The sequence below is a fragment of the Pezoporus occidentalis genome, unplaced genomic scaffold (genome assembly GCF_034315485.1).
Source record: "Pezoporus occidentalis ecotype Australia unplaced genomic scaffold, CSIRO_AGI_Poc_V1 ctg52, whole genome shotgun sequence".
Taxonomy (NCBI): Eukaryota; Metazoa; Chordata; class Aves; order Psittaciformes; family Psittacidae; genus Pezoporus; species Pezoporus occidentalis.
In genome coordinates this window covers 3345234-3372989 of record NW_026915858.1, presented here as the reverse complement: position 1 = coordinate 3372989, position 27756 = coordinate 3345234, and the positions used below count along the sequence as shown (strand labels likewise).

Sequence of the window (27756 nt, the reverse complement as noted above, 5' to 3'; positions counted from 1 at the left end):
CACAGTTCTTTGCAGCACTCTGCTGCAGACTCCTTCACAAGGGAAGCTGCTCCCTTCCTGCTCCCCCACCTCTCCCGGTCACCCTGTAGTTAACACAACCTGTGTTTCAGACCGAGATGGCGCTCACTCTCAACCACTATCAACCGCTGCGTAGATTTTCGAGGCTGTGGGAGTTTGCACAGCTCATGCTGGCAGGGGAGCAGCTGGCACACTGCGCTACACAGCTTTCTTCCAGCGCGCTCTGCTACAGAACAGTAACAACAGCACCCTCCGCTGGCCACAGCCATGAACACACGTGCAGTAAGGGACTGATACGAGCCTCTGATAGATCTGCTATGCTAACACACCATTTTACTAAACATACTAATAGGTCATGCTCTCTAGTAGTGGCCTCCAGCTGCCTCCAGTCACTACACCATGCATACCTTAAAAGCTGAGGCGGAGACTATAAAGCTTATGCACAGAAAGGACACTTAATAACAAGATTCATAACCTGTGCTACCATATACAAAAAGATGTATTTCCCAAGCACACTGATCCTAATTAGCACTTTAGTTATAGTACCAAGTTAAATTAGCTATTATCATCATTGTATTTTTTCCTCCAAGATTCCCAGCAATTGGATATGCGCAAAATTCAACCAAAAAAAAAAACAAACAAACAAACAAAAAGCCACTACATATGATGAAGACAGGGTGTCTGTGTGCATGACAGTCTGGCAAAAATGTCTTTCATTTGATCCAAAAAAAGTAAATAGAGACTCTCTGTGATTAAACACATTTAGCATATTTGAACTTGTTTTGTTTTGGGTTTTGTTTTTTTTTTTTCCCTTTGAAGATCATTTGCATACTAATGATCTAAAAATCTTTATTTTGTATAGGTACAGAAACTCTTTAGCCATATCAAGGTATCCAATAATAAACCCCTAAAAGTGCATGCATAATGATTTACCTAAACCACTTCATGACCTCAACATATTTTTTGGGGGGAATATTTTCTTTCTTTTTAGAATATGTGCATTCATGCAGGTTAATAGTTTATTCTTATTTTAGTGGCTGCTCCTGCAGGACAGCAATGACTCCAAGGCCCAATTGATGTGTATGTTTGATTCTGACTACTCTTACCAATTATAAAACCAAAAATACCCAGACTGAAACAGGGGAAGCTCATTTAGAGACATTCTATTTGCTTACTGTGACTACATGTAATTTGAATATTTATGTGGAATTTAAATGGATAGACTGCATTTGAAATATGCTCTGCAAGATCATGTGAGTGGATAGACACAGCCTACGTATGCAGTGACTAAATGAATTCTTACCACAAATTCTTACCAGTACATTACACAAACTTGAGTGAAGTCAATACGTACAGTTGAAAAAAATAATGATTTCCAAGACAGAAATATAACCCTGAGTTGTGTAGTAAAACCAACATTATCTGTCTCCCTGCCCAAAAACACAAGTGATGGCACCATTAGTAAATTTACCCATTCCAATTCTAGTGATGCTCAAGCTTTTTTCTAATAATCTGGTAGTGTGTAGGTTCTCATGTAATTTAAAAATGCTTTCATTTTGCATTATCAAAATGAACAAAAAAAAATCCTCATAAAATTTCTTAAATGTAAAAACTAGTGAAAAATGTGGTTGATGCTAATGAAAAGCAAAAAATATATAATGAATGCTAACACAGACTGTTAAGTCTGTATCACTTGTATCCCTTCCTTATTAACCTCTCTATTTTTTAGGGGGCCTATAGGGATGCTGGGGAGGCACTCTTCCTTAGGGACTGTAGTGATAGGACAAGGGGTAACGGGTTAAAACTGAACAGGGGAAGCTTAGATTGGATATAAGAAAGAAATTCTTTCCTGTTAGGGTGGTGAGGCACTGGAATAGGTTGCCCAGGGAGGTTGTGAATGCTCCATTCCTGGCAGTGTTCAAGACCAGGCTGGGTGATATGGTTTAGTGTGAGGTGTCCCTGCCCATGGCAGGGGGTTTGGAACTAGATGATCTTAAGGTCCTTTCCAACCCTAACTATTCTATGTTTCTATTCTATGGTTTTACAGCAAATTAAAAAAGGCTGAGAACTTGCCATGGTCCCTGTCAGTGTTTACAAGAGAAAGCATCAAAGGAGAGGGAGTTGCTTTATTTTTTAAAAGAAAGACTTGGGCTTTTTTTGTTGTTTTTTTTTTCAAAATACACCTAATTTCTTTGTAAATTCACTTTTTTTAAACCATTATTATTCACTTTTGATATACCACTGTAAGACTTTTATAAAGAGGATATACTGTGCAAATAATACCCCAACATATGGCAATCCCAACAAGCATTGGCAATTAGTTGAAATCACTTTTGATTTTAGCTTTGTCGTTGATGCCACCGAGTGCTGTCTTTTAGTACATCTCCCACATTTAAACTGACAAATTAGGTTATGCATATCTCAAAACATTTCATACTGATTAATCAAAATCAAATTCAGCTGCTGTTTCTTTCGTTAGGTTAGTTTGAAATTCTATATGTTTTTTCTCTTAATTTACCAAGCAGCTGTACCCTTTGCCTAGCTGAGATAGAGACATTCATTACTCTTTTAGAAAGGGGCAACAAAATGTGAAAATAAAACAAAAGACAGCAATTTCTGATGAAACATTCTCTGCAGTGGCATGGTTGAGATGAAGCAAATACAGCTGCACATAAGAACACACATCTTAAAACATTTTAATAGCAAAAGTGACTGAAGTCCTTTTACTGCAATGTTGTTTTTTCTATAAGAGGATTGGAAATCTGCCATTGCACCATACTGGATTTTGCTCCCAAATAAACTACAGCCAGCACAGCTGGAGGTGACAGAAGCTTGTCCAGGATAAACACCTACTCCCTGCCCTCCATCCCAGCTGTTAAGTCACTATACCCCTTTTCCTTTCACAGCATGTAGCACTGGACAGCTTCTACCCTCTCCTCTCTGCAAAACTCCTCAGATCTCCTCACTGAGTAATTACAAAGCCCTGATATGCACCCTTATGCAAACCCTTAGTTTACTAAACCCCAATTCACATATATTTTACACCCTACAACCAACCATATCACTTCCTAACTACTTTGATTCCTCCTAGAACACTTATTGCACTACCACTCTATCCTCTGAATGAAGCAAGGATCCTGGGGGAAAAACAGTCACTAAAGGTAACATCAAAACGCACTTGCAAAGGTTTTAAAATAAAATGTGCATTTGCAACCTTAATTCATAATTTTCCTAATCTTTAAATAATATCTTATTGCTTAATAATTACATAATTTATTGTTTAGTTATAATTTATATTTCTATTAATATATAATAATATTGCTACAGAATGTATTTCTTTTTATAACTGTGTTGCGAATGTATTGTTAAATATGATTAAGGAATTAGAATTGCAGCTAAGATGGTTATTTAAAATAATAAACTTACAGACACAAGTTAATGAAAAGAAATGGGAAAGCCAAACTTGTTGCTAATCACATGATGATGCCAAACAACTTGCTGTGAGACTCTAACAAAACTCCCCACAGGTTAAGAGATCCATAGAGCGCTCACTTTCTCCAGGTAGAGTTTCTCTTTTGAGCAGCCCCTGAAGTAACAACTGCAGCTCTGCTTCTTCACACTCTCACAGTTCTCTGCTCCACCACTGAGGGAATTTGTTCAGCTGAGCCGCTTGAAGCCTAATGCACTTAATGTTCTGTCACAGTATAAAAAAACATAAATAGCTTGCTTCATTATTAAATTAATGAAATTATCCTCTTCCATTTTACTGTGTTAGAAGCAAAAGTAGCTCCATATACAAACATACAGTATATTCTCAGCACTTTTCCCCCAGTAAACCCAGTTTTTGTTTAGCCAGCTTCTATAATTTTTCACATAAAGGGATTTTAATGATGTTAAGGAGGAGATAAAGCTGAGTTGATTTCTGCCACCGGGCCACAGTTCATGGACACATAAAGCCCTGCAGAAGCAATCAGAAGAAAGAGTGGGACAATCCTGGGTGCTGCTTTGCAACAGGGATAAATCTGGAAAAGCCGTTGTTTGGGACAGGAAACCAACCGCCTGGCTAAATGCAGCTGGCTGAAGGACATGAACCTATGTAACAACTTCTGTTTCCTTTCCAGGGGAGTTTTACGAAGAAAACTCCCCTCTTTACAGGCAAGCGTTTCAAAAAAAAACAGATGCCCTCAGGACAGGCAGCCCTCGAGAGAGCAGAAAACGCGTCCTTCTCAGGAGATCAGCAAGACCAGTCAAACGCCTGCCTAGCCCCCTGGCTCCTGTAACTCTGAATGCTGTACGTGGCAGCCTTAACAAATGAGCAAATAAATGATCCACAGCACACAGGTTAGTCACCTCGCACCCTCCGGGGTGGGAGACCAGTACCCGCCGCACACGCTGAGGTAACCCTGGCGGCCTGCGGCCGGTTCCAGCCGGTTCCAGCCAGCTTCGGGCAGCGCTGCAGACACCGCGCTGCGCCACTAGGGGGCGCGGTGGTGCTGGAGAGACAGCTCCGGGGGGACCTCTGCAAGAGGAGCGGCGTTGGGCCTCTGCCCGTGTAATTGAAGGGGAAGGGCCGCCGGGAGCCCCTCTCACCGCACCCTCACACCCCTTTCCGTTCTTCTCGGGGCCTGCGGGTCCCTTCGAGCCTCTGCCTCCCAACCCGTGGTGAGATAGGTGTAGGACCTTGGCCACTCCCACAGCGAGGCAGCTGGAGGAGGCAGTGAGCGTGCCTTCTGTACCCCTTGCTGTTGGCAGGGGTGAACTGGTGCCTTGAAGTGAAGGATCCCAGACAGCCGTCATCTCTTTTTGCTGACGGAGGGGTACCTCGGAGGGGGTGAGGACACAGCTTAGCCCAGGCAGCTGTAGTTACCATCTTCTGCCCTGCCAGGTAAGGTGCCAGCTGTCTCCCATTCTTCTAATTGAACCTAGAGGACCTACCAGAGTCCTTTGTCTTCAGGTATGGGCTAATGGCTTGTACAAGTCATACAGCAACAGGGAAGTAGCTGCGCAAAAAACACACGTATGAATATAGTGTACAACATACAAGTGATACATATGTATGGGGCAAGGAAGGGTGCTGTTGGCTGAATACTGTGTGTTAAATTTTGCACACAAAGTTTCTGTGAAGGTTTGTTTGCAGTTTTGTTTTTACTCCAGGAGTTACTTTTGTCTCTTGGGTCTTTGCAGAGGTCTTAAGTACAGATTCATTAACAATCAAAGAAACCTCATCCTGTAGGAATTCATCCCTGACCTGTAGATTTGGCATGTAGATCAGGAATTCTTTGTTCCTCTGCACAGCTAGATCACCTTGCAGACCCAGACATGATCCTTTTCTTCCAGCCACAGTGGCTACCACTTTCCACCCTGTTTTTGTATCCAAGAAAGGCCAGGTTGGAGTCCCTCACCAACAAAAATGTCTTAATCACTACTCCAAGTATAGCCCTACAGCTGGCAGGTTTCTACAGCAACCACTCAGAGGGCAGCCTTGCCAAATGAAGTTCTGGAAAGTGAGGAAATATCAAGCTGCTCAGTCCATCTGTGAGCCCACTTCCTATCATCACACAGTCCTCTGAGCTAGTATGGATGTTAGTACCAACTGGAGTAGATTTAGGATATTGGAGTTAAAAAGCCTCTCCAGACATTGCCCTTGAGAAGGATGCAGCAAGATTCATGGCTTTTTGCTTCCACAGCTGAATTCTTAGCTGCTGGAACAAGCAGATCATCAGGGCTGAAGCAGGTGATTTCTTACATGTGGGGCTTTATTAGCTGTGAGCCCGGTGCTTCTTATTGTTTGAGTATCAGAAGCCAAGGAAAGAAAATTATTTAACTTCTTTTGCTGGATGTGGCTAAGATCATCCCTATTTAAAGGGGCTTTTATTCTTTACTTGTCAAGGTTGTTCCCTGCCAGAATGTGCCATAGATGACATGAAACCCCAGACATTGGGCCAAGCGATCTTTAGCACTCAAATCCACTCCCCTCTGTTGTCAGTTCACATCTAATCCACCTCCCTTTTCCAGTCAGCTCATACCCAGCTGACTGATATATCTAAAGGAATCCCCACTGAAGGGAAATACCTAACTGCTTTACTTCCTCTTTTACGGGTTTTTCCAGTGGGGGTGGGGTGGGAAGGAGTGAAAAGAACAGGGTAAACCATAAGTCAAGGAAAGCAGAGAAGGCTACCAAAGGAGATAATATATTCTACTTGGGCTAACATGGATTTAAGGATCCTTCTTGGTTATGGAGGCATCTGGGAAACTGAAGGCCACAAAGAACTTAAAACAGTGAAAAGCAACAAATCCTTTTCAGTGCTTTTTAATCTTAGCTCTAAAGATGTTTTATACCCCAAGGAACATGCAGCATGGACAGAAATTTCATGGTGTTCAAGACTTTCTTACCAGTCTGGAATGCAGACTGCATCTCTGAGCTTGAGTCTGCTCCTGTTGCAGGTTGTGCAATGGAGAAGTCTGCAGGAGAGCGTAAAATCTATGTATAACCACCCTAATAGAAACAAAACTCCAAAATGAAAAAAAAAAAACACTGTGGTTCTGATGCTTCTGTTTCACTGAATCTGTCTCTTTCCGTCTTCTATTCACTGGATAACATATTTAATTCTTCTAGAAAATTTTCTTCGGGTCAAGTATTGGCTGAAATTATGAAACCACAGTCTTCTTGCTTTAAAGCTACTTGGATTAGTCTGATTAGTTTGTGTGGTGAGTTCCTGCCCTTGATGCATAGGCATTACTTTATTTGAAGCAATGGAAGCTTTGGCTGCCTTAAGGATTATGGGTTAAGGCCCTACATTTGTAGTGTTGTATGCCAGTGTATGACCTAAATGAGATTAGAATAATAAATCCTGGTTTATTATGAAGGCTTTATTTAGACATGTTTTGAGTATGAGGTCTGTGTCAGGATTAATAGTGAAATCTAACATGCCCAGGCACAGAGAAAGCCCAACAATGAAAGGACATTTTTTCTCTTGAGAAAACTGGTTCCCAGCCCTCTGTTTGGCTTTTGCCAGAGTTGCTAAATGTTGAATGGCACAGAGACACTGGATCCCGAAGATGGTTACATAGTCCATGACTTGGAGATGAGCCCACATCAAATGAAGGACAGAAGTATCCCATCAGCAGTATTTTCCAAGGATAATTACTCATGCTGTGCAATGCAGTAACATTCAAAAAACTTCAAATGTAAGGTTTTCAGAATCCAAAGACAAATGAGGAATTACAGTTTCAGATTTTATGGCTTAATTCATCCATCTTGTTGAGCAGGCAGGCACTAGTTTAGGTGCTTGCCCTGTAGTTAAATCAGATTCCTGAGCATCTTCCAAGGGAATGTCCATTGTTTTCAGCATTCCGGCCACCATCTCTAATCAGGAAACATGACATCATGTCATGTAATACATCAAATTGCAATGGCCTAAGAATTAGATGCACAATGTGTGTGCCTACACCACATAGTTAATTTTCTGCATTCTAGTGGCAGCGTGACTCAAGGCTTCAGAGGAATTTGCCTTTCCAAAAACCAAAAATATTTAAATTGAAATGAGTGGACCATGCAGATGTGAGCTGCTGTATCTGCAGGACACAAAATGAAGAAAGAGGAGGTGTACATGTTGTGACAAATTTGTGTGAATTAAATCATCATGAATTCCACAGTACCACTGCCTTTTGTCTAATTCAGAGAGTCTTAATACTCCCACTCTCCACCAGCTATCTTGACACTATCTTGTTCTACATCAGATTTTTGTCCCACTTGTTTTTTGAGTAGAAATAGCAGAAACTATTTCCTTCAAAATGTTATTGTCTAGTTTTGTAATCGTAGGCTTCATGGAGTATGGAGCAAAAGAAAGTGTTGAACCAGAATACCATTTCTTTTTCTGTGGTTTGGCAAGAGGCCTGCCTATCTGAAAGCCTCTTCTGATATGTCTCAGTTGGGATGGAACTGGATTGAACGGGCCCTCACAATTTTTTAGATAACCTGAGGGAAAAGCAGCTTTTAAAGAAGGACAAACTTTAAGGTCCAGCTACAATACTTTACTCAGTCCTTGAGGTTTAAACTGTAAGCCTGGTATTTGTAGGAAACACAATTCAGTAAAGCATGAGACCTCAAAAGAATGAGAAACCTGCCAGTGTAACTGAGGACAAACTCTCTGGACTACCACAGTATAAAATCAAAGATGAAGATCATTCAGTATCTAACAAAATCTTAAATTACTTTATTTTCTTTACTTCTTAGAAATGCTCTTTTCTGCAAAACTCTTTCTAAAAGGCTTTTTGAACCAGTGAGAGTCATTAGGTGCAGAGCGCTTTAGCAAACAGTGATTTACTAGCAATCTTGCCAGCAAATTTATTAACTGCAAGTGACATCAAAGATGAGCACTCTAGACCTCTCTGCTCAGGAGCAGGGCAGCAGTTCAAGTTGCAGAATCCAGATACTTTATGTTATCTACTTTTTTCATTTCAAGTCAAATAGCAGTGGGACAGCATAGCTAAGCAAATTTTTAAACCCTTGAGTTCCACTCAAGTTTATTCTCTTGGACAATGACCCTTAGAAAGAAAACAGTAACACAAACAGATCACCTGGAATTGCTCAACATCCCTGGACAGCAGCAGGACTGTACTGAAGACCAAGCAGTGGCTAGACCTCTTAAGCACTGGAAAGCTGCATGGGAAGTTTGGTCTATCAAGAAGTTTCTTGTAATACTGCAATGCACTGTTTCCCAACCAACCTTTGCTCACCTACTGGCAAGGACACATCTGATGCAGACTGTGTGACCACTGTTCTTTGCTGTCCCTTGGCAACACCTGACCCAAGAGAGAAGCAACTTTCTTTGGCTGTTTACAACATGCTGCCCATGAAGCATGAGTTGGCAATCACGTTCACAAAGGCAGTAAGGTAAACCAGCAGCTTGTTGAGTAGAAATGGATTCCTGCTTCTCTTTTTCATATACATTTTATAGTATTCTTCAGGCATGTGACAGTCTCAAAATCCTGGTGTTTTTTGCTACTGGTATGTTGCGGAAGCCTTTACCCTCATTTAGCAGGTTAAAGTCTTACAGCACAAGCTGTGAAGAGTTATTATGGGTCACTGATAAAAAGCAATAGAGTACTTATGGCCACCATGGGTTAATGTTAGCCACAAGCATAATCAGAAAGTTTATGCTGAAAGTAGAGAGGTGGTGTGTAACCCACTGAATTTATTATCACTGTACTCTGTCCTCTAGATAGTGCATGTGTGCACTGGGGTTGTGGAGACCAAGGGATGTATAAGGCAGGCCTATTAGTGGAACTGGGAAAAGCTAGGAAGAGGTTTTCCTTGTCTGCCAGAAGGAAGTATGCATCAATCTAGGGAAGATGTTTTCCTGATCTGGGAGACAGAGCCTTCTGTAGTATGTATTGAAATATATATTGTTGTATCTATTCTATTCTATTTTTTATATATATATATATATGTGTGTATATATATATATATATATCTCTCCTAAGCTCCTGTCCAGGCCCTTTATCTTCTCCATTTTTGTGTAATGAATGTGATGGCCTGAAGGCAGACAGCTTCTCTGACAAACTTGCTTCAGTAATTGCTAAGTTTTCCATGTTCTATCCTGGTTTTGAGTAAATTTTACTTTTTTTCCCAGGAAATACACAAGGTCTAAGAGCAGGTGGTAATTTAAAATTAAGTCCAAGTTTATTTATGTTGAATCTATAAAATTCTCTTTCTGTGCAAAGCTACAATGTATCTCTGTAAATGTACATGATTTTTAGTGGTTCAATGTTTCTTATCCTCTGTCCTCTTTCCCATCATTCATTTTGTGTTTTGTGTATTTCTATAGGTAGTCAAATCAACACAGCCACCCGGTAGGTGCTGTGTATTACTCTGCCTCTGTAAACTGTTTATCCAGGATTTCCAAAGCTGACTGCTCCTGGTAAGGATCTTAAAATCATAACTAGACACCACAATAGAAGTGACCTGATTTACAGAAGCACTTGGAACTCACAGATCCCTTTCTAGTCAAGGGGAGCTGTGTTTGCTTAGTACCTTTAAAATCGAACCTTTTTTTTCAGTACCTAAACACAGATTTTGGAACATAGCTTTAAGTGTTCAGTGTGGGTATTTTTAGAGCAGAATGGATTTTACTTAGAGATCTTTTTCAGGGACTATGCAAACTTATATATACTGTGTTTCTATAAATAAGCACAGTTATAAAATTTGTCTTTTTCAACAAAACCGTAGTTCTGAACTCCTGTTGGGGTGACCATTAATAATAGAAACCATAGTTTTAATTAGTACTTAGTATCAGTATCTGTGTTCCCTGGACACTGTATCAGTTCATTTCATGGACTCTTTCATTAAAAGAATCAAGATATGTGGGGTCCTCCCTGGGGATCATTCCAGGTAACAAGGACTTCTTGTAATCATCTTACTGTAAATGATAGAACAAAACATGGCAGTAATCCAGCCAACGCACGTCTGAAAAACCTTGTTGTCTGATAGTATATGGTGCTATACATGACCTAGAGATAATGAAGCGTTTCCACCACACTACAAATGTCTAAACCACTCAGTTTCAGTTCTCACTTCTCACCCCCATGAGTCGAACCCAGCAGCCTGCCATGGCACCTATTAATTTATCAATTTAATCCCAAGGGCACATCTGCACTCCTGTGAGAAGGTATGTCTGGTCAGCTGTTGCCACAGTGATGGCACAAATAGGCAACAACCAGGAAGAAAAGAACCTGTAGCTGCATGCATGCTTTGGTGAATTTGAGTACTTAGGGGGGTTTATTTGTCTCTGTATACACTACGTTTGAAAGCCCTGATGTGCCTTTTCTTCCATTCTAATGAAATGTTTTGTGTTAGAAGAAAAAAGAAGTTACAGAATGTGTTAAATTTGCTGTAAATTGTATACTTCCTTATAAACACAAAGGTTTCTGCAATGCAGAGCTGAACTGTTACAGCTTATTACAATGGTTTTGATTTTATTAGTACTTTAAGGTGCTTAAAAATATTCCTAACAAAATGCATATAAATAAAGTGCTTGCTAAACAGGAAACAAGACCAAAAAAATCTGACAAAGATGCGATGTGGCTGCCACAGGGAAAATGTCAGGTACTTGCTTCTTGTAGAAAATAGAACATTACTTAACTAATTGAAAATCCAGATAATTTTCCTTAGGAAAAACAAAAAAAAACCACAAAACAGCAGTAAACCGTTCAGGGGCTGGTGGATTTCTTTGTTTCTTGAGGATGGTAAAGATTCGTGCACAGACATCAGCAAAGGGCAGCTTTCTGAGCTGTTCCCTGCCAATTGCTGACAAAGGCAGTCCTAATGAATCATTCTGAATAGTGATCATGTGCTACCAGCCCACAGTGAGCTGCCAAAGAGGAAGTGCAGCTTGTTTTCTTTCATTTTCTTGATTCCTATGCTGTAGGAAGATGAAAGGAGAAGGAGGAGGAGGCAACAGCGGCAGCCAAACTTAATAAATAATTCTGACGATTCCTGATATCAAATGGAGGCCCCTGAGTGGGATCCACTGAAAAATGACACCCTTCCACCGACCCTGACGCCAGCTGTCCCTCCGTATGTGAAGTTGGGCCTGACCATTGTATATACTGTTTTTTATTCACTGCTTTTTGTGTTCATCTACATCCAGCTCTGGCTGGTCCTTCACTACAGGCACAAGAGGTTCAGTTACCAGACTGTCTTTCTGTTTCTGTGCTTGTTTTGGGCCTCTCTCAGGACTGTGCTCTTTTCATTTTACTTCAAAGACTTTGTGACAGCAAATTCTCTCAGCCCCTTCATCTTCTGGCTTCTCTATTGCTTCCCAGTCTGCCTCCAGTTTTTCACCCTGACCCTGATGAATCTTTACTTCACTCAGGTAAGCAACAGATATTTGGTTGATTAAATCTTCCAGAATGGTAAAGCATTATTTTATAAGAATCATACGAAAGATGTAAAATGCAATTTACAAATGTACCTTGGTAATGCAAAAAGAAAATGCCAGGTTTTCAGTTGGAAATTTTAACTTTTGATATATATTCAGGAGATCAGTGTTACAATGAAACTGGAACCTGAAGTTATCATTTCAGAAATGGCAAATTATATATATATATATATATATATGCACTGTCTATTTAATGTGTGTCATTTAATTTAAAGGTTGGGAAAAGAATGTACAGGGGAGCTTGAAAACTGAACACCCAAAATGCTGTTCTTTTATTATTATTTTATTCCTATTGTTGTTGTTAGACTTCATAAACCTCCTGGTTTAGCATTCCTGATCTCTATCAGTCAGAATTGTAATATCTAATTTTGCTGAAACTGTTTTTCACAAGTTGGCTTATATGTTTCTGAGTGAGATTTCTGTTCTGTGCATCACATTCAAAACTGTTGATCAAGTCCTGCCGCAGACCCAAATTCCTATCGTCATCTGTATTACAAATAGCAGTGACTCTGGACCCCAGTAAGTGCTAAGTGCTGTATAAAGAGACACTCTCTTTTTCAAGGACACTTGATGTAAAGGTAAATTAGCTGTATAATGAGTTAGAGGAAATTGTATCTCCATTTCAGAAGCAGGTCTCGAGAGTGTACCTGTGCTGCGGATAGCTAAGCCAGATGAGTTAGGCTGCACAGCACTCCAGGTTACTGCTGGTAGACTTGCTTGGAAGTGTTTATGGTGAACGTGGGTATCTTGGCACTGGGCTCAGGATGGGATATTGGCATGCTGAGGCAAAGGAAGTCTGCCGGGCTTATCTAAGATCACACAGGGAGCTTGCAGGACAGCAGGGAGTGGATTCCCTACCTCCTCAATCCCACTAAGGTGGCTGAAGCAAGAAGCCAAGCCTATACTCAGATGACCCTTGTCAAAGTCCCTTTTCCCAGTGTAGGGGTAGTTGGCCAGGAGAGCACCCCCAGCAGTGCTTAGGATGCTTTGGGTGTTGCTGTGTGCCCCATTTGGAACCAGCTCGGTTCTGGGTCTGGGTACTTCTGTAGTACCTAGTGTATTTAACAGTGCTCTGAAGTGATTACAGGCATGACGATCCTGAGCAGCCTGGCTGGAGAGATCAGGCCTTTCGTGAGAGCTGCCATCTCAGAGCTGAAAAAGCAGCAATGGTAAGCATGGCAGCTTTAAGAAGATCACTTGAATTGTAGAGGGTATTAAATACTTAGAACCACATACAGAGTTTGTGCTTAGGTTTACTTTTCTGGATTCAGTGTCTGAAACACCTGCTAACTCAACCTGCTTTGCTCCCTGGGATTTGAGATATATTAAGGGGTTACAGGAACCTTTCATCTACATGCTACTCAAATTCAGCTCAGGCATGTGGTGACATATGCTTTATCCCATAGCTATTGTGAGAATTATTTGATAATGGTGCAGTTCCACAGGGGCAAATGTCCATCATCGCACAGCCAGTCCCTATCACTGGGACTGTCATAGCTCTAAGTCTAATTCTTCCCTCTGACACACACGCAGGCCTGCCATGGAAGTCTGGAGGCAGAATGCAGCATCCTGGCTCTTCACTAGGAGAAGCTGAGCCTGGCGTGAGCACAGGGGGGCACAGCAGCCTGCACTCTGTGCATTACAGTGCCAGCACTCAGGGGCTAGCTGTTGACAATAACTGATTCCTTTCATATAAGGAAGATCTAGAAAGAGAGCATACAGAATGCACACGTATGTCCTTGTAAATTATTTTTGGCATTGCTGTCTGATCTCATTCAGGAAGTACAAGTCAGTGGTGGGAAACAGAAAAAAATGCTAAGGCTATTGATTCTACCTTTGAGACAATTTCTGCTTTGTCATCATGAGTCCTCACAATCTTCCTCTGAGCCCCTCTGTAAAAGACTGCAAGAGTTACCTGTCTTGAAGAGCTGTTGTGAGGCTTTTGAAATGATATTTGCAAGGGACTTGCAGAGTTCGTGATATGCGTCATCATCTTTAGAGATTGTGGGCCACTGTAGACAGGCGTATTATTAGAACTGTTGTTTGCTTTAGAGCTGGTGGCTCCCAGTGAAATCTCATCTCAAATATCTCCTCAGCCAAAGCAAAGCCTTAAGAAATAGAAGCACAGCCATTGTACAATATATAACGTAAGACACAGAATAAGTGCTCATATTTTTAATTCGCTATTATTAATTCTTTACTTCTAACCATGAAAAGGTGGTTTGGCTTGAAATTCAGCATCCTCTTGAGACTGTATGTTTAATGTGCATCTAGCTTTCCACAGCAGGCAAGCAAGAACTAGCGCGAAAGGGGTGGGGATAAAGAATTTTGTTTTCAGTAATGGCTTATAACTTCACAGACCTGTTCAGAAGCAACTTTTATCCTTTTTTCTCTAGAAGGCAGGCAGGAAGGGTCTGCAGCTGTGTCTCACTGCATGAAAACCATGCTACTTAACTGGTTCTTAGCCAGAGGGAAAGAAGGGATCTATGTACAGTACAGGGACAGAGGACTGGAAGAGACTTTAGGGATCTCTGGAATTTGCAGGTGTTTATCATCTGCTGTACAGCACCCACCATTTATAAATGTGGCACTGCTAGGAAAGCTTCTAGACATAGATGTGAGAAATAAAAATGATTCAAACTATATTGCAAATCCTCCTGGCCAAACAAGAAACCTCATTTGGCAAGTGCCTGAGGACATTTTTCAGAATAATAAGCACCTTCGAACTTGACAGAAAGTTAACCACAACTATTCCCATTTTAATAGGTATCCTAAAGCAATGGGGACACAAATTTCAACTGTATTTCATGTGTAGCATGACAAATAAGCCACAACGACGTCAGCACAGCGGGGGTTGTTCCCAGACTTGAGCATCAGCAGATACAGCAGAAGGAGCCGTAGTATATTGGGGCTGGTTGCTAAAGCAGGGGACCCATGGATGAAAGGGAAGTTACAATCAAAATAGTTTTGACTCAGAACAAGGGATCTGAGCCAAATTCATGGTCCTTTGCTGTGGTCTTGTTGCCCTACTTAGGCAGAACAGAAAGGGTGCTGCAGATAAGGCCTATACAATATTAACTCCTCTTAGAAATCCCATGCAGGGGAAAATATGTGATTTCTAGTGAGAGCACAACGCTTATTAGAATTTATTAGTCCTTTGTGTGTATTCATTCCCTTGTAAAGGAAAAAAAAAAAGAAATAATGTGACCTACCCTCTCAGGATAAGCCTCTGTCTGCTTAGAAATCATTGAACTAAATCTCAAGTGAAGATCAGATCCAGTGGCACTTTTGTAAAACAATAGAAAAACACTGGCATATGACTGCATTGTACCAAGCCAGAGCAGCTCCCTGATCTTAACCCATCAGATAGGGAGCTGAAGTGTGTGTTTCCACCTACAGAGACCAAAAATCCCATAGATATTTTTGGCTCACACCTGCAGCTCCCACAGGTTTATTCTGTTGCTTGATAAAGCAAAGACTGCAAATCAGCAAATAAGGCAATTTCCACTTTCAGTGACTCCAGTCAGTGAGGATGCCAGGACTCGAGCATTCTTTTCCTGATGTCCTGCTTAGCCCAATCTTTCCTGCCCCTGACAAAGGGAGGCTGAGATGAGTCCTCAGGCTTTACAGTCAATACAGTGCACAAAAGTGTAAAGAGGCTCTGTGAAATCAAGTAAGAAGTTGCCTTTTCTGGTGTGTATTGAGGGGGGGGGCAGAGAAGGATTTGCTTCATTTCATCCTGTTTGCTCAAACTTTACATTTCCCAGGGGAACAGGATACAAATGAACCAGGAGGGGAGTTTGGATGCAGGGTTACAGACTCAAGAAAGAAGGTCAGGGCCAAAGACCGTGAGCCATGGAGGATGCTGGAAGTCCCAGGCCTCCCCCATGGTCAGGCATAGCAAATCATTTGGTGGGTGGTAGGTTTATCTTCAGGTTGGGAACTTCTCCAGGAACTAAGGAGCTGAGCTAAAGAACTGAGGCCGTATGGGTGGAGAGGGGCTGATAGGCAGATTTACTTCTTCCTCCTCCTTAACCAGTTTCCCTTTTCTCCAGATTGAGAAGCTTACCCTGCCTCCCAGGCAGGGCTGATAAAATCAGGGACTTTCAAATGAAGAGAAACTGCACAGAGGAAGACAGTGTAGAGGAGAGCTGCCACGCTGGCGGTGCCTGGCAGGGTGGGGAAAAACCAGCACAAGGCTTTCGGGGAGATTACGTATATCTCAGTGGAACTGGGGTACGTGTTAGCTCTGGGAGGAAAATTAAGAGAACTTCTCATCCTCTAATTACTGGGCATAGTATTTCAAAAATAATACCACCAGTGAGAGGACAGACCAGGCTTTTTATTTAGGAGAAATATTTATTTTTTAGTAGGAATGAATATACCTATTATTAATTTAAAGCATATTTTAGTTGTACATAGAACTACACAGTAGTCTAACTATGGATAGTAAAGCATCAGCAAATACGTTGAGTGTCAGACATTGCCCTCAGTATTGGATCTATAGGAGACAAATTGCAGCTTCAGGCTGACAGCATCTGACAGCATCTGACATGAAGAATGACATTATCTGACTTAGAAAATAATTTGATAGGAAAGCTACACATGCAAGTTTACTGTGGCTGGCTGCCCATGATGGTCACTGTCCTTTCAGAGCTTTTGTTACCAACACAAAGCTGAGTAGTCACCTTGCCCATGTCTGTAGGTCTTACAATCCATGTAGAGTTTAGAGAATAGAGGGAAAGCTTGCATGTTTTGAGGAATTTGATCCAAATGAAAGAATGAACAAAGGAGAAAGAGAGAAAGGGGAAGGTTGGCCTGGGACAGGAAGATATACAGCAAGGTTTGCAAGAAAGGTGTATGTGCTAATGGTGAGGGGCTATGGGCCTGCATGAAGTTGTGGCATATTTTCAGGGTGCAAAGAGAAGCTTGCATGTAGTATGACAGGAAGAGAGGGGCCATGGTGAAAGGAACTGGGAAGGAAAAGTACATCCTATGTTCCTTGTGGAGTTTTTGAAATGAGAACTGGTAAATAAAGCTGAACTTCATTCCTGTGCAAAGGGCCAGCTTGAGACATATGTAAGCACTTAACATACCTGAGGCTTTTCGGTAAGCTAAGCTGTGGCTGCTGTAAAAGTGAATTGATCAGCTAGCACAAGAGGTACAGTGAGGTTTTTGCCAGCCGTCATGTCAGTTTAGCTAAATCAGAGCTGAAACTCCAAAACTGAAAATTACTGCAGTGAGATTCTCTTTCTCTTTTGCTCTGGGAATATGTGACTTGGCTTTGACACCTGTTTCATTGATACTTATAGGGCCAGAGCGGCTGTTGATTTAACTTTCATAACAGTACCTGGAACCCCCTTAAGCTACAGCAGCCTGGCCCTGTCTGCCTACTGTGCTGCCCAGAAGTTCTGCAGAGCTGCCTGCAGCTGAGCTGCTGACGGGCTCCCATGCCATCCACACTGCTCCTCTGCTGGGGCCTGGTAAAATGCCTTTAAGGTCAGCTGTTTACATCAGTTCCTGCAACAGAAATTTTCCCTGACTCTATGAAGAGATTCTTGGAGTCTTTTTGTGCTGTTGCAGTTTTGTATGCCAGACGTATACCTCAGGGGAGTGGAGGAGGGAGTGTGAGAATCTAATTTGAGGTTTTCAGTCCTTTGGCAAAAACAAGGAGTCAAAACAGGATATTTCTCCTTTAAAGCGCAAGTGAAAGGGGAAATACCTTTAAGAAGAAAAAGTAACCCTGTAGACATTAGAAAATTAGCAAGGACTTTCACTGAGTTTTCTGTGGTGCTGTTCAACTTGGGGCTCTCAGAAAGCTTTTTTTTTTAAAGTCTGCCTTCTGCTTGCTCTTTAGTCTATTCTTAGGAATAGCCTGGTTTGCTCTGGATTGCTGGAAGACTTGCTTAGATGAGTCAGATATTGACTGGAAGCTTTCTCAACACTATTGCAGGGAGGGGCCATTGAACAACCAGTCTCTTGAGCTGTTATAACCAAAAGGCTGCACCCACACATATAAAGTATATTGAGATCAGCTTCTGACATCCTTACTCCCACTAAACAGCTGTTTGTTCTGTGTCAGTTGTGTTGCTTCCAGCAGCTGAGGCCCCATCAGTGTTTAAGCAAAGGTGGTAGAACTTGGCTGCCGGTGTTTCTGTCTAGCAATGATTTAGTAAGTGTCCATGCTTTATACTGTAGCTTTCATTCCATATAGCATCCACTCGCTGTACCATGTTCATTTTCTTTCTTAACAGTCATTTTGCTCTGATAAAGTTCAGAAGCATTTATCATCTGGAGCAGGTCCACCACATGTAGAATCACAGTAACAGCTGTTCTAGTGACCTTGCATCTGGGGATCCTGCTGGATCTGCAGCTGGAACATCATGTTTGGTTTTAGCTGTTATGCACAGAGCTTTTGCTGGGTAGGGCAGCTTGGACTGGTTTATGTGATGGTTCTGCTCTATGACCTTATAGGGACGAGTGGATCATTTTGGGGAAACCACAGGAGATTGTATTCAGGTTCTTGCGAATTTCTAGGTTTTGTGGACCAGCACAAATTGTTGCCCACTGCAAACTGCTTGTCTTGTGCAGTTGTGTGCACAGGCTCTGAACACTCTGCAATTCCTGAAAGCTGTCAAAATTAACGGTACAGTATGTGTGAGTGCTACTCAGAACAGGTGAGGATTGTGGAATGGCCCTAGAGACAAGTTTTACTTGTTTAGTTTCACCAAGGTCAGGAATCCGTTCCTCCTGCAGTCTCTTCAAGAATAAGCAGGGTGGGCAATAAATCTTGCACAGAAAAGCATACGGGAAGAATTTTGAACCCCATCTTTTCTCTAATACGTGACAGCCCTTCTTTATGCACCACAGAAATGCAGAATATACACAAGCCTCTTATACCTCTGTTTTCAGTAGCAAGTGAGTGAAACATAAAACTCCTTCCTGAACTCCTGTGAGAATTCATGATCCAGGAATTTGGAGAATGAATCACAGAAATCTTCTGTAAGGGCTGCGGCCAGAGATGTTAACTATTTGAAAACAGTATCCAGCAGGATATTTCTAGAGACTTTTTTCCCCAACCTTTCAATGTTATTCTCAGGTGATTTTTTTTCCAGGCCAGCTGAAAAGCTCAAGTGTTCTCTGCTGGTTCAATTGGTCCTGAGCAGGCTGGTACATCACAAAAATTATTTCCATGTCAAGGCAGCTGTGTATGGTGAATAGGAGTTAAATGACAAGTTGTTCCAGGAGCACTGGAACAAGTGGAGCTTGATTTTTCTCCAAATCTATGTCTCATGCTTGACTCTGAGCTGTTTCCTTCACTGGGGCATTTCTTACAATACATTGCTATTCAGACTCTCACATACTGGGTGGTGTGTAGGATCATTACGCAGGGTTCTCCTCACAGAAGTCATGTATCAAATGTATTTATAGGGTTTCTCACTTCTTTTGAGTCATTAACTTTTAGAAGGGTGATAAAGGCTCATTTGTTGCTACTTCAAGTGTTTTTCCATCAGTTCTCTGACTGCAGTATTTTAAGATCAGTGTAGGGACAGATAAACAGGTTGACAGGCAGGCACATGCCTACACATAGTGATCATGTAAGTCCTATTTCCTTGGGAAAGCATGATAATCGTAGGAAATATTATGCAAGCTGTACTAAAGAGCATGCAAAACAAAGTTAAATGGATAAGGCAGAATAACTTGAGGAGAAAACAATTAGGAAAGAACCCAGAATAAGTAATGTTTTTTTTTTTTTGCAATACGAGCAATCAGTGTGCTTCAGTTCTGGTTTAAATGAACATTTGTAAACTAACTGTGTTTGGAAACCATGTTAGCTTATGAAAAAGCAGTGATGCCTTCCTGTCTTTTTTTTTTTTTTAGTGACTAAGATATAAAATATGCTCATATATTTTTGTATAATTTCTGGTGGTGGTTAAACACCTATGACTAATATTACCTAGCGCTGTTGCAGAAAACATCCAGGTTTTGTCTTTTCTCTTACAGCAAGGTAATTACTGGGCCTGAGCTATCTCTCTGTAAAAATACATACTGTTTAGTGAAAAGACAGAAAGCAGAAACCAGATAATAACTCAGACTAAAATAATGAGTTTGGTTCTTTATGGCATCTTTTTTGGCTATGTAACATGAGTGCAAACATACATAGAATCATAGACTAGTTAGGGTTGGAAAGGACCTTAAGATCATCAAGTTCCAGCCCTCCCTGCCACGGGTAGGGAGACCTCATGCTAAACCATGTCACCCAAGGCTTCGTCCAACCTGGCCTTGAACACTGCCAGGGATGGAGCATTCACAGCTTCCCTGGGCAACCCATTCCAGTGCCTCACCACCCTAACAGGAAAGAACTTCCTCCTTATATCCAATCTAAACTTCCCCTGTTTAAGTTTTAACCCATTACCCCTTGTCCTGTAACTACAGTCCCTAGTGAAGAGTCCCGCTCCAGCATCCTTATAGGCCCCCTTCAGATACTGGAAGGCTGCTATTAGGCTGAACAGCCCCAACTTCCTCAGCCTGTCTTCATACAGGAGGTGCTCCAGTCCCCTGATCATCCTCGTGGCCCTCCTCTGGACTTGTTCCAACAGTTCCATGTCCTTTTTATGTTGAGGACACCAGAACTGCACACAATACTTCAAGTGAGGTCTCATGAGAGCAGAGTAGAGGGGCAGGATCACCTCCTTCGACCTGCTGGTCACGCTCCTTTTAATGCAGCCCAGGATACGGCTGGCTTTCTGGGCTGCAAGCGCACACTGGAGCCGGCTCATGTTCATTTTCTCATCGACCAACACCCCCAAGTCCTTCTCCATAGGGCTGCTCTGAATCTCTTCTCTGCCGAACCTGTAGCTGTGCCTGGGATTGCTCTGACCCAGGTGTAGGACCTTGCACTTGGCATGGTTAAACTTCATGAGGTTGGCATCAGCCCACCTCACAAGTGTGTCAAGGTCCCTCTGGATGGCATTCCTTCCCTCCAGCCTATCAACCGAACCACACAGCTTGGTGTCATCGCAAACTTGCTGAGGGCGCACTCAATCCCACTGTCCATGTCACCCACAAAGATGTTGAACAAGACCGGTCGCAACATTGATCCCTCAGGGACGCCACTCCTTACTGGTCTCCAGCCGGACATTGAGCCATTGACCACAACTCTTTGCTTGTGGCCATCCAGCCAGTTCTTTATCCACCGAGTGGTCCACCTATCAAATTGATGTCTCTCGAATTTAGAGACAAGGATGTCGTGTGGGACAGTGTCGAATGCTTATATATCCAACTGCATGCCAGGGTACTATGATGGGTTGTTCATGGGAACAGGGCATCTGATGCAATATGCTGGTATAACCTCATCTACATGAGACACATATGCTGCTAGGTCATATAAGAGCCTAATAATTACTTGCCTCTATGATTTTACTGATACTTGTCTTCTAATGAACCCTGGTATCTAGGATCTTAGTCCCAAGGCAGAGTAAGTAAAAATAATGGAGTAGACAATTTGTGTACAAGCACATCATGATCTCCTGCTGAGTGATTTTAATAATTTACTTAGAGCTTGCCTGCCATGGATAAGCAATAAATGCAAATCTCATGTAATGAAACCTATCATTGCCTTTCTTGTGGCCTGTGAGACAGGATTCCTGCAGATCACAGCATCTTGCCTTATTTATGTGTATCATGTATTTGATGCAGTACTTTTCTGGTTTGCAGGTGATTTTCAAAGCTAAGTCAAAATATTCCCCAGAACTACTGAAATACAGGTAAGAACCATGCAAACATTTAATGTGCTAGAGAAAAGTAGACATGCTTTTTGAAAAACATTGCATCTTTTATAATTTGTGGCACTCATATCTCAGCTATTCGTATTTATGTACCAGTGTTTTATGATGACAGTTCTGAGGCCAGCTTCTTCCTATGGCATTTAGAAGTTTGTGTCATTTCTCAACACAAGCACCATTTTTAGATATTCACTTATTTCAAAGGTAGATATTTCAGATGCAAGCAGGAGAAACAGACCCTGGTGATTAGTTTACAGGTTCTTAACATAAGTATTGCTAGGTGAATTCAGATCCAGTGCTTTGGTAAAGGTAGCAGAGTGATATACTTATTTTGACAGGAATGAGCGGGACTGGGTATATGTTAATCTGTGAGGTCAGTGGTAATAAAAGACTCAAAAGTTTTGTGAAGGTGAGAGAAGACTTTTGAAGGAAAAGAGCAAGAAAGAATGAATTCAACTTGATGCTGTGTTTGGGAGCTCACAAATAATGTCCCCTGACTCCATGAGATTGAGGTTATCATAACTTTGCATTTAGGTGGAGATATTTGTTTGGGATCTTGTTGAGCAGGAGAAATTGTCAGGAACTACTTGACAGATCCCTATAGGGCAGTAATGTCCAGAAAGCTGAGGAGGAGCTCAATGCATTAATGTTTATTGTGGCAATGCCTAAAAGCCTCAGTTGGGCAATGTTTTTTAGACAGGGGGGAAAAGTGTGGTTGTCTCCATTCTGAAGAATTTACACTCTGAATTCAGGTAGGAAGATTAATTTGAAACTGAAATCTGACCTGTTACTTGCTTACTGTTAGGAGAACATAGTACTGTATCAACAAGTCAAATACTAACATTGTCCTTGCCCTGGAAAGTTCGTTATCCAGGTGGGTTTTGATACAGCTGGAGAGGTGATCCTGGAGCAGGTGCTTCAGAAACCACGTTCAGTAGAAAGGCAGAACGGTGAGAGTAGGCTTGGGGTGGGCTGTGCTTAGTGAGGGTGTGGGACACACAGGGGGTGATGGCTGACTGAGGGATGTGGGCTCCATGCTGAACCGCAGCTGATGCAGAAATTATCAGGATGGGAACAGAGGCTGCATCTATTTTGGTGGCCTCAGGAATGCTTTCAAGTTAGTGGGTCTGTGTGTGTACCTTGGCCACATCCCAAACCACAAGGAGCAAGAGATGGATGCTCTCTGGTAAACACCGTGGTATACGAATACATTCACCCCACCCTTTGCACTCTGCTTTCTGTGGGAAGGAAATCCAGGAGTATGGTGGCCAGACAAGCACAGCATATACCAGCCAGGTCCCCAGCCAGCCCCCAGTGCAAGAGTGCCTGCCCCTGGTGGTACACATAGGCAACAGGAACAAAGAGGATGGCTTGGCACAAGGCCTGGGCTGCAGGTCAGGGTGATATAGGGCAGGTCTGTGAACATGTTCCTGGCTGGCTTTAGAGATGAGAGACAGAAGCTCTGAATCCCATCTGTTACTGATGTTTGTGGCAAGGCTTTATTCCTGAAAAATGCTTGATAATGTCTTTATTCCAGCAAAGGGAGCTTGTGATATTTAGTCAATACCTATAAAGTGACTACATTAGCACCGTGCATGAAGTTCTTGGAGCATTTCCGTTCCCAGCTACTTAAGTACTGTGACTGGAATTACTCATGCACAGATTACCCTCCCCATAACACCTCCACCCTGACTCTTGCCTACTGCATTTCTAGCACAGATCACTCTTGTATCTGGTCTAGCCTTTTCTTTCTTATTTAGGTCTGTTGGTAAAGGACTTCAGTAGTATTTTGTTTTAAGGTCTAGCTCTCTTAGCACGAAGGAGCTTAGCCTGTGTGAAAGAGCCGTATAAATAAAGCTGACCTCGTTTCCTATCTCACACAGTGCCATTGATGTGGTGTAATACATGCACATCCACAGCTGAGGTCCTGAATTTTAATTATAACAAGCTAGTGAATGATCACAGACTCACAGAGTTGTTTGGGTTGGAAGGGACCTTTAAAGATCACCCAGTCCAACCCCACATCCCAATCTTTCATGTTGCTCAAATCCTGATGGAGAGATGGATGATAGAAAGATGGACAGCATACAGACAGGGGCTGGAGTCTGCACTTACTGAATTTGATCTTTTTTCATAGCTGAATATTTACTTTTGAGTTTTTTCCCCATTTCCTTTAAAAAGTGTCAGACCTTATTGACTGGTATTGGCATTTCTGCAATAGATAATGGCAACATAACAGGGCAACAGTGGGGTAGGACTGCTGTATGTATTGGCAGAAATCAGAGTAATTTCAGATAGAGCAAAACCGGATAAAATCCTACCCAGAATGTTACCCGATCCAGAATGTTAAGTAAACTTTGCTCAGCACAGCCTCCATGATGTTAGTCATTGTGGCAAAAGACCTCAAGGCAAAGCCTGTGCCAGTCCAACTTTATATTTAAACAGCCCTTCTGCACATCTCCCTGAGCTTGGGGACTTCTCACAGTAAGTGGGTCTGGATGAGGTTTGCTGTGCTGTGTGTGCATGCCTTGTTACACACAAGCCTCAGACCCTGTATGGGTTTGAGGAAACCACATATAAAATACAGTAGTTTCAAACAGATTTTCCTGTTAAACAAGGCAATGCTCACTGCATTGATCTGAAGTTTGATTTTGAGCTCAAATTAAAATGTAAGGGTGCATCCAGCCCAATGCAGAAAGAATAAAAGACCCTGGCACGTGCCTTCCCTGGCCAAGCCGGATTACACACAGCTCCTTTTAAGAGACTAGCCCTGAAGTGGGGTTTAGGCACAATGAGCTTTTGAACAGTCACTGGTGCAATCTGGAAGCAGCTTTCCTGTCCTGCTTTTCTATTTTCTAAAAAAATCCCATATGTTTATTCATGCCTTGTAGGTGCCCTTGTAGTTGAGATTCTACTTTTAAGTTGAGAATACTTTCTGCAGCTACAGAGACCCTAAAACTGCCCTGAGACACAGCCTGCATCTCTATCAGTGCTTATTCAGAAGTTCAGCAACAAACTCCTATTGTCAAAACAGGCAGCCATTTCCCCAGCCACATCATGTTAATAATGGGGATGGAAGATCATTATGTGAAGAGCTGCACCACTGACTGGCCATGACAGCTCGCTCTGGCACGTACGGACTGTGTGGGCATGAAAGCGTGACAATGCTTTTTGTTTCTGCTAAACTCCATCAGGGAGCCTGGCCTGCTGGTTAGGGAAACCTCTAAGCCTTGCTGGTGGCAAGCCAGCAAGGACAGGCAGGCTGCACTGAAGCAGAAGGTCCTTCTAAGATGGGGAAAAAGAGAGCGTGTACTTATTGTCCAGCAAGTAGGCACAGTGTGTGAGAGCATACCTTTCCTTGTAAGCCTAAACCCCACAAGAATGTTTTACCTGCACTATAATAGTGGAGCAGAGATGAGACTATTGAACAGACTTTGGGAGGGGAAGAAAGGGAAGACACATGACCACCACTTTTGAGATATTAATTAAAGCTATAAAGGTACAATCACTGCAACTGGGAACTGCATTCCCCAGAGGAAGCTTTGTAAGAGGAGCTTCAGGATTGCAGTGCTTCCAGCATTACACTTTGAGATTTAAAGGAACTATCTCTAGCTGCTAATCCTAAAAACAGAGCCCTGCACTGGAAGGTTAAGAGTGAGCACAATCTTCTGCCTGAGAGGAAATTTCCATGACTGTCAAGGGAAAGACAGCATCCTCATTCACTGCCAGATATAGCTGGAAAGGGCACTGATTCACAAGCAGGGACTTTTGGGCCTTCAGTTCTCCCTGTTCGTTACACATTTAAAAGGTCTCAAAGTTACACCCCTTCCTTTCTTGCCCTCTGGAAAGAAACCAGCTGTGCTTCAGCTTTACGGCTTCATTGATGCTATCCGAAAAGGATACAAATGTGTGAAAGAAAAAGGCCACAATTAAGTAAAGTATTCTTAAGCAATCAGAACTGGATTTCTCAGAGACAGTCTGGGTGTTTGTTGTTTGCCATATTCAAAGTTTCCAGCAGGCACAAAAGCTGTGGCCAAAACCTCTTGTTCAGTGTCTGCAGATTATGACTCTTATTAGTAATTGTGATGACAATGAAGTAATCAAACACCTGAACTGGAGACATGCCCCTTTTTTTAGTGGAAAGCTTCACAGCTGTATGTAGGAGTAGAGAGGAATTAGAAGCAGCTTTCCTTGAGTATGTGGTATTATATTGCAGGTATCAAGGCTGAGTAGGTGAGAAAAAACAGATTGAGAAAACCAGTCCAGCTCCTGGGTGTCTGTCGCATTTCTGTTCCAGCTCTGCAAATACGCCTTCTGCCTGGCATAGATGGCAACATGCCAGCCCAGAATCAATATGCATATTTAACTTTCTTGATGTTTCTTTCAAGAAGTTGCTTATGACCAGGTTATTTAGGAAAATGGATGAAGATGCTGGGGAACCATTAACTCAGACATTTTCCCTATTGCTAGACAATTCCCTAATTTAATATGAAATCTCATGGCAAACATCAACAGTCAGTGATGATTCTCACAGCAGTGCTGGTATAGCAAACCCAGGGTCAAGCCCAGTCCATTCCAAGCAACTCAGCCTTTTGCAAGATTTCTCCTGTCAGTGAGTAGTAGTTAGACAGTCTTGCTGTGTATGAAGTGCATGCTCTAAGAGAGTACATGTGTATTTTAAGTAGTTTTTAAGAACCGTGCTGTTGTATTTCTGCTGCAGTCTTACATGTTTTGCTGCTTGATATTAGTTTTTTTACTTACAGCTTGTTGTGTAACTGTAAAAACAGGTTTGACATGAGCTAAATTAATCTCTCCGGCAATCTGGAGCACTTTGATTTGGATATATGCTGATGGTCACTCTGTCAGCTGTGGCAGCCCAACAGGCGCGACTTGGGTCTCATTACATACACTTTCTGAACAATGTTGCTAAAACTGTTTTCTCCTCACTCTCCCAGGTTACCCCTCTACCTGGCTTCTCTTTTCATAAGTCTCCTCTTCCTCTTGGTGAATTTAACATGTGCAGTATTGGTGAGGACACAGAATTCAGAGAGAAAAATCATTGTCTCTGTCCGGGTGGCAATTAATGACACGTTGTTTGTGCTGTGCGCCGTTTCACTCTCCATCTGCCTGTATAAGATTTCCAAGATGTCTTTAGCCAACATTTACTTGGAGTCCAAGGTAAGGTACATTTTCAGTTCTTTTCAAGTACCTTCTCAGAGACAAGGGCAGTGCAAGACAAAAGCCATGCAGTTCTTCACATCCCCTGAGAGCTGGAGGCCTTAAACTTCATGGCTTGCACTTGGCTCACAATGTAGGTCAATATATGAATTAAATACTAAGCGGCAGTAAGGGTGCTTTTGGCCAATTCCAGTGGCCCCCAAATATGTATTTTTTAGGCAGCCTTTACAGATCTTACTGGCTGGAGTTTTTCACAACTGCTTTTAAGTGGATACTGCTTTCTCCAGGTCCCTATCTGAGGACCACTCCATTTCAGTACTGCCACAAAGCAGTTGTTTATACTTCAGGATCCTTCAGCTTGTCAAATTATTGACTGATTAAGTTAATTGTTTAAGTTAAGAGCAGGCTGAAGATAAACCAGACAGAGGAATCTCCCTGTGTATATTTGCATAATGTCCTATAGATAAGGAGAATGTGTTTTAAAAGACTGAATATAGTATAATTTAGCCAAGTGGGGAGAAGAGGAAAAAAATTTCTCCTATTACGCTACAAAATATTCTTTAAAGAAATATTGTTAGGTTTACAGCTTTGCACACATTCAGTAGTCAAGGTGCTGGGTGGCATCACATAAGCATGCAGTGTTTATTAGGAAATCAGTGAAGATGGGTTATATTTATAAATAATGAAACAGGGTTTTCAAAGGGCCTTGCATTTGCAGTAGATATTTGAATCTGAAATTATTAGTTTAATCAATAGCACATTACTATTACCACAGTAAACCCTTAAAAACGTAAGTTTCAGCTGCTATTTAGAAAATCATATAATAACATTCC

At 42.0% G+C, this 27756-nt stretch overlaps 1 protein-coding gene across 3 annotated transcripts in view; it reads left to right on the top strand.

Annotated features, from left to right (window-relative positions):
- The first annotated feature begins 4552 nt into the window (after positions 1-4552).
- The window catches only part of GPR137B (G protein-coupled receptor 137B), a 32406-nt gene continuing 9202 nt past the window's right edge, over positions 4553-27756 (top strand). Inside the window, exons 1-5 of one of the 3 annotated variants that reach the window (XM_062637403.1) lie at positions 4553-4903; positions 9849-9941; positions 11448-11894; positions 21678-21727; positions 26701-26923. In XM_062637403.1, coding sequence (XP_062493387.1) covers positions 11526-11894; positions 21678-21727; positions 26701-26923 — 642 coding nt within the window. In that variant the 5' untranslated portion in view covers positions 4553-4903; positions 9849-9941; positions 11448-11525. Of the gene's footprint in view, positions 4904-9389; positions 9408-9848; positions 9942-11447; positions 11895-21677; positions 21728-26700; positions 26924-27756 lie in introns of those variants that run through there. The other 2 variants (XM_062637401.1, XM_062637402.1) reach the window with 2 other exon arrangements.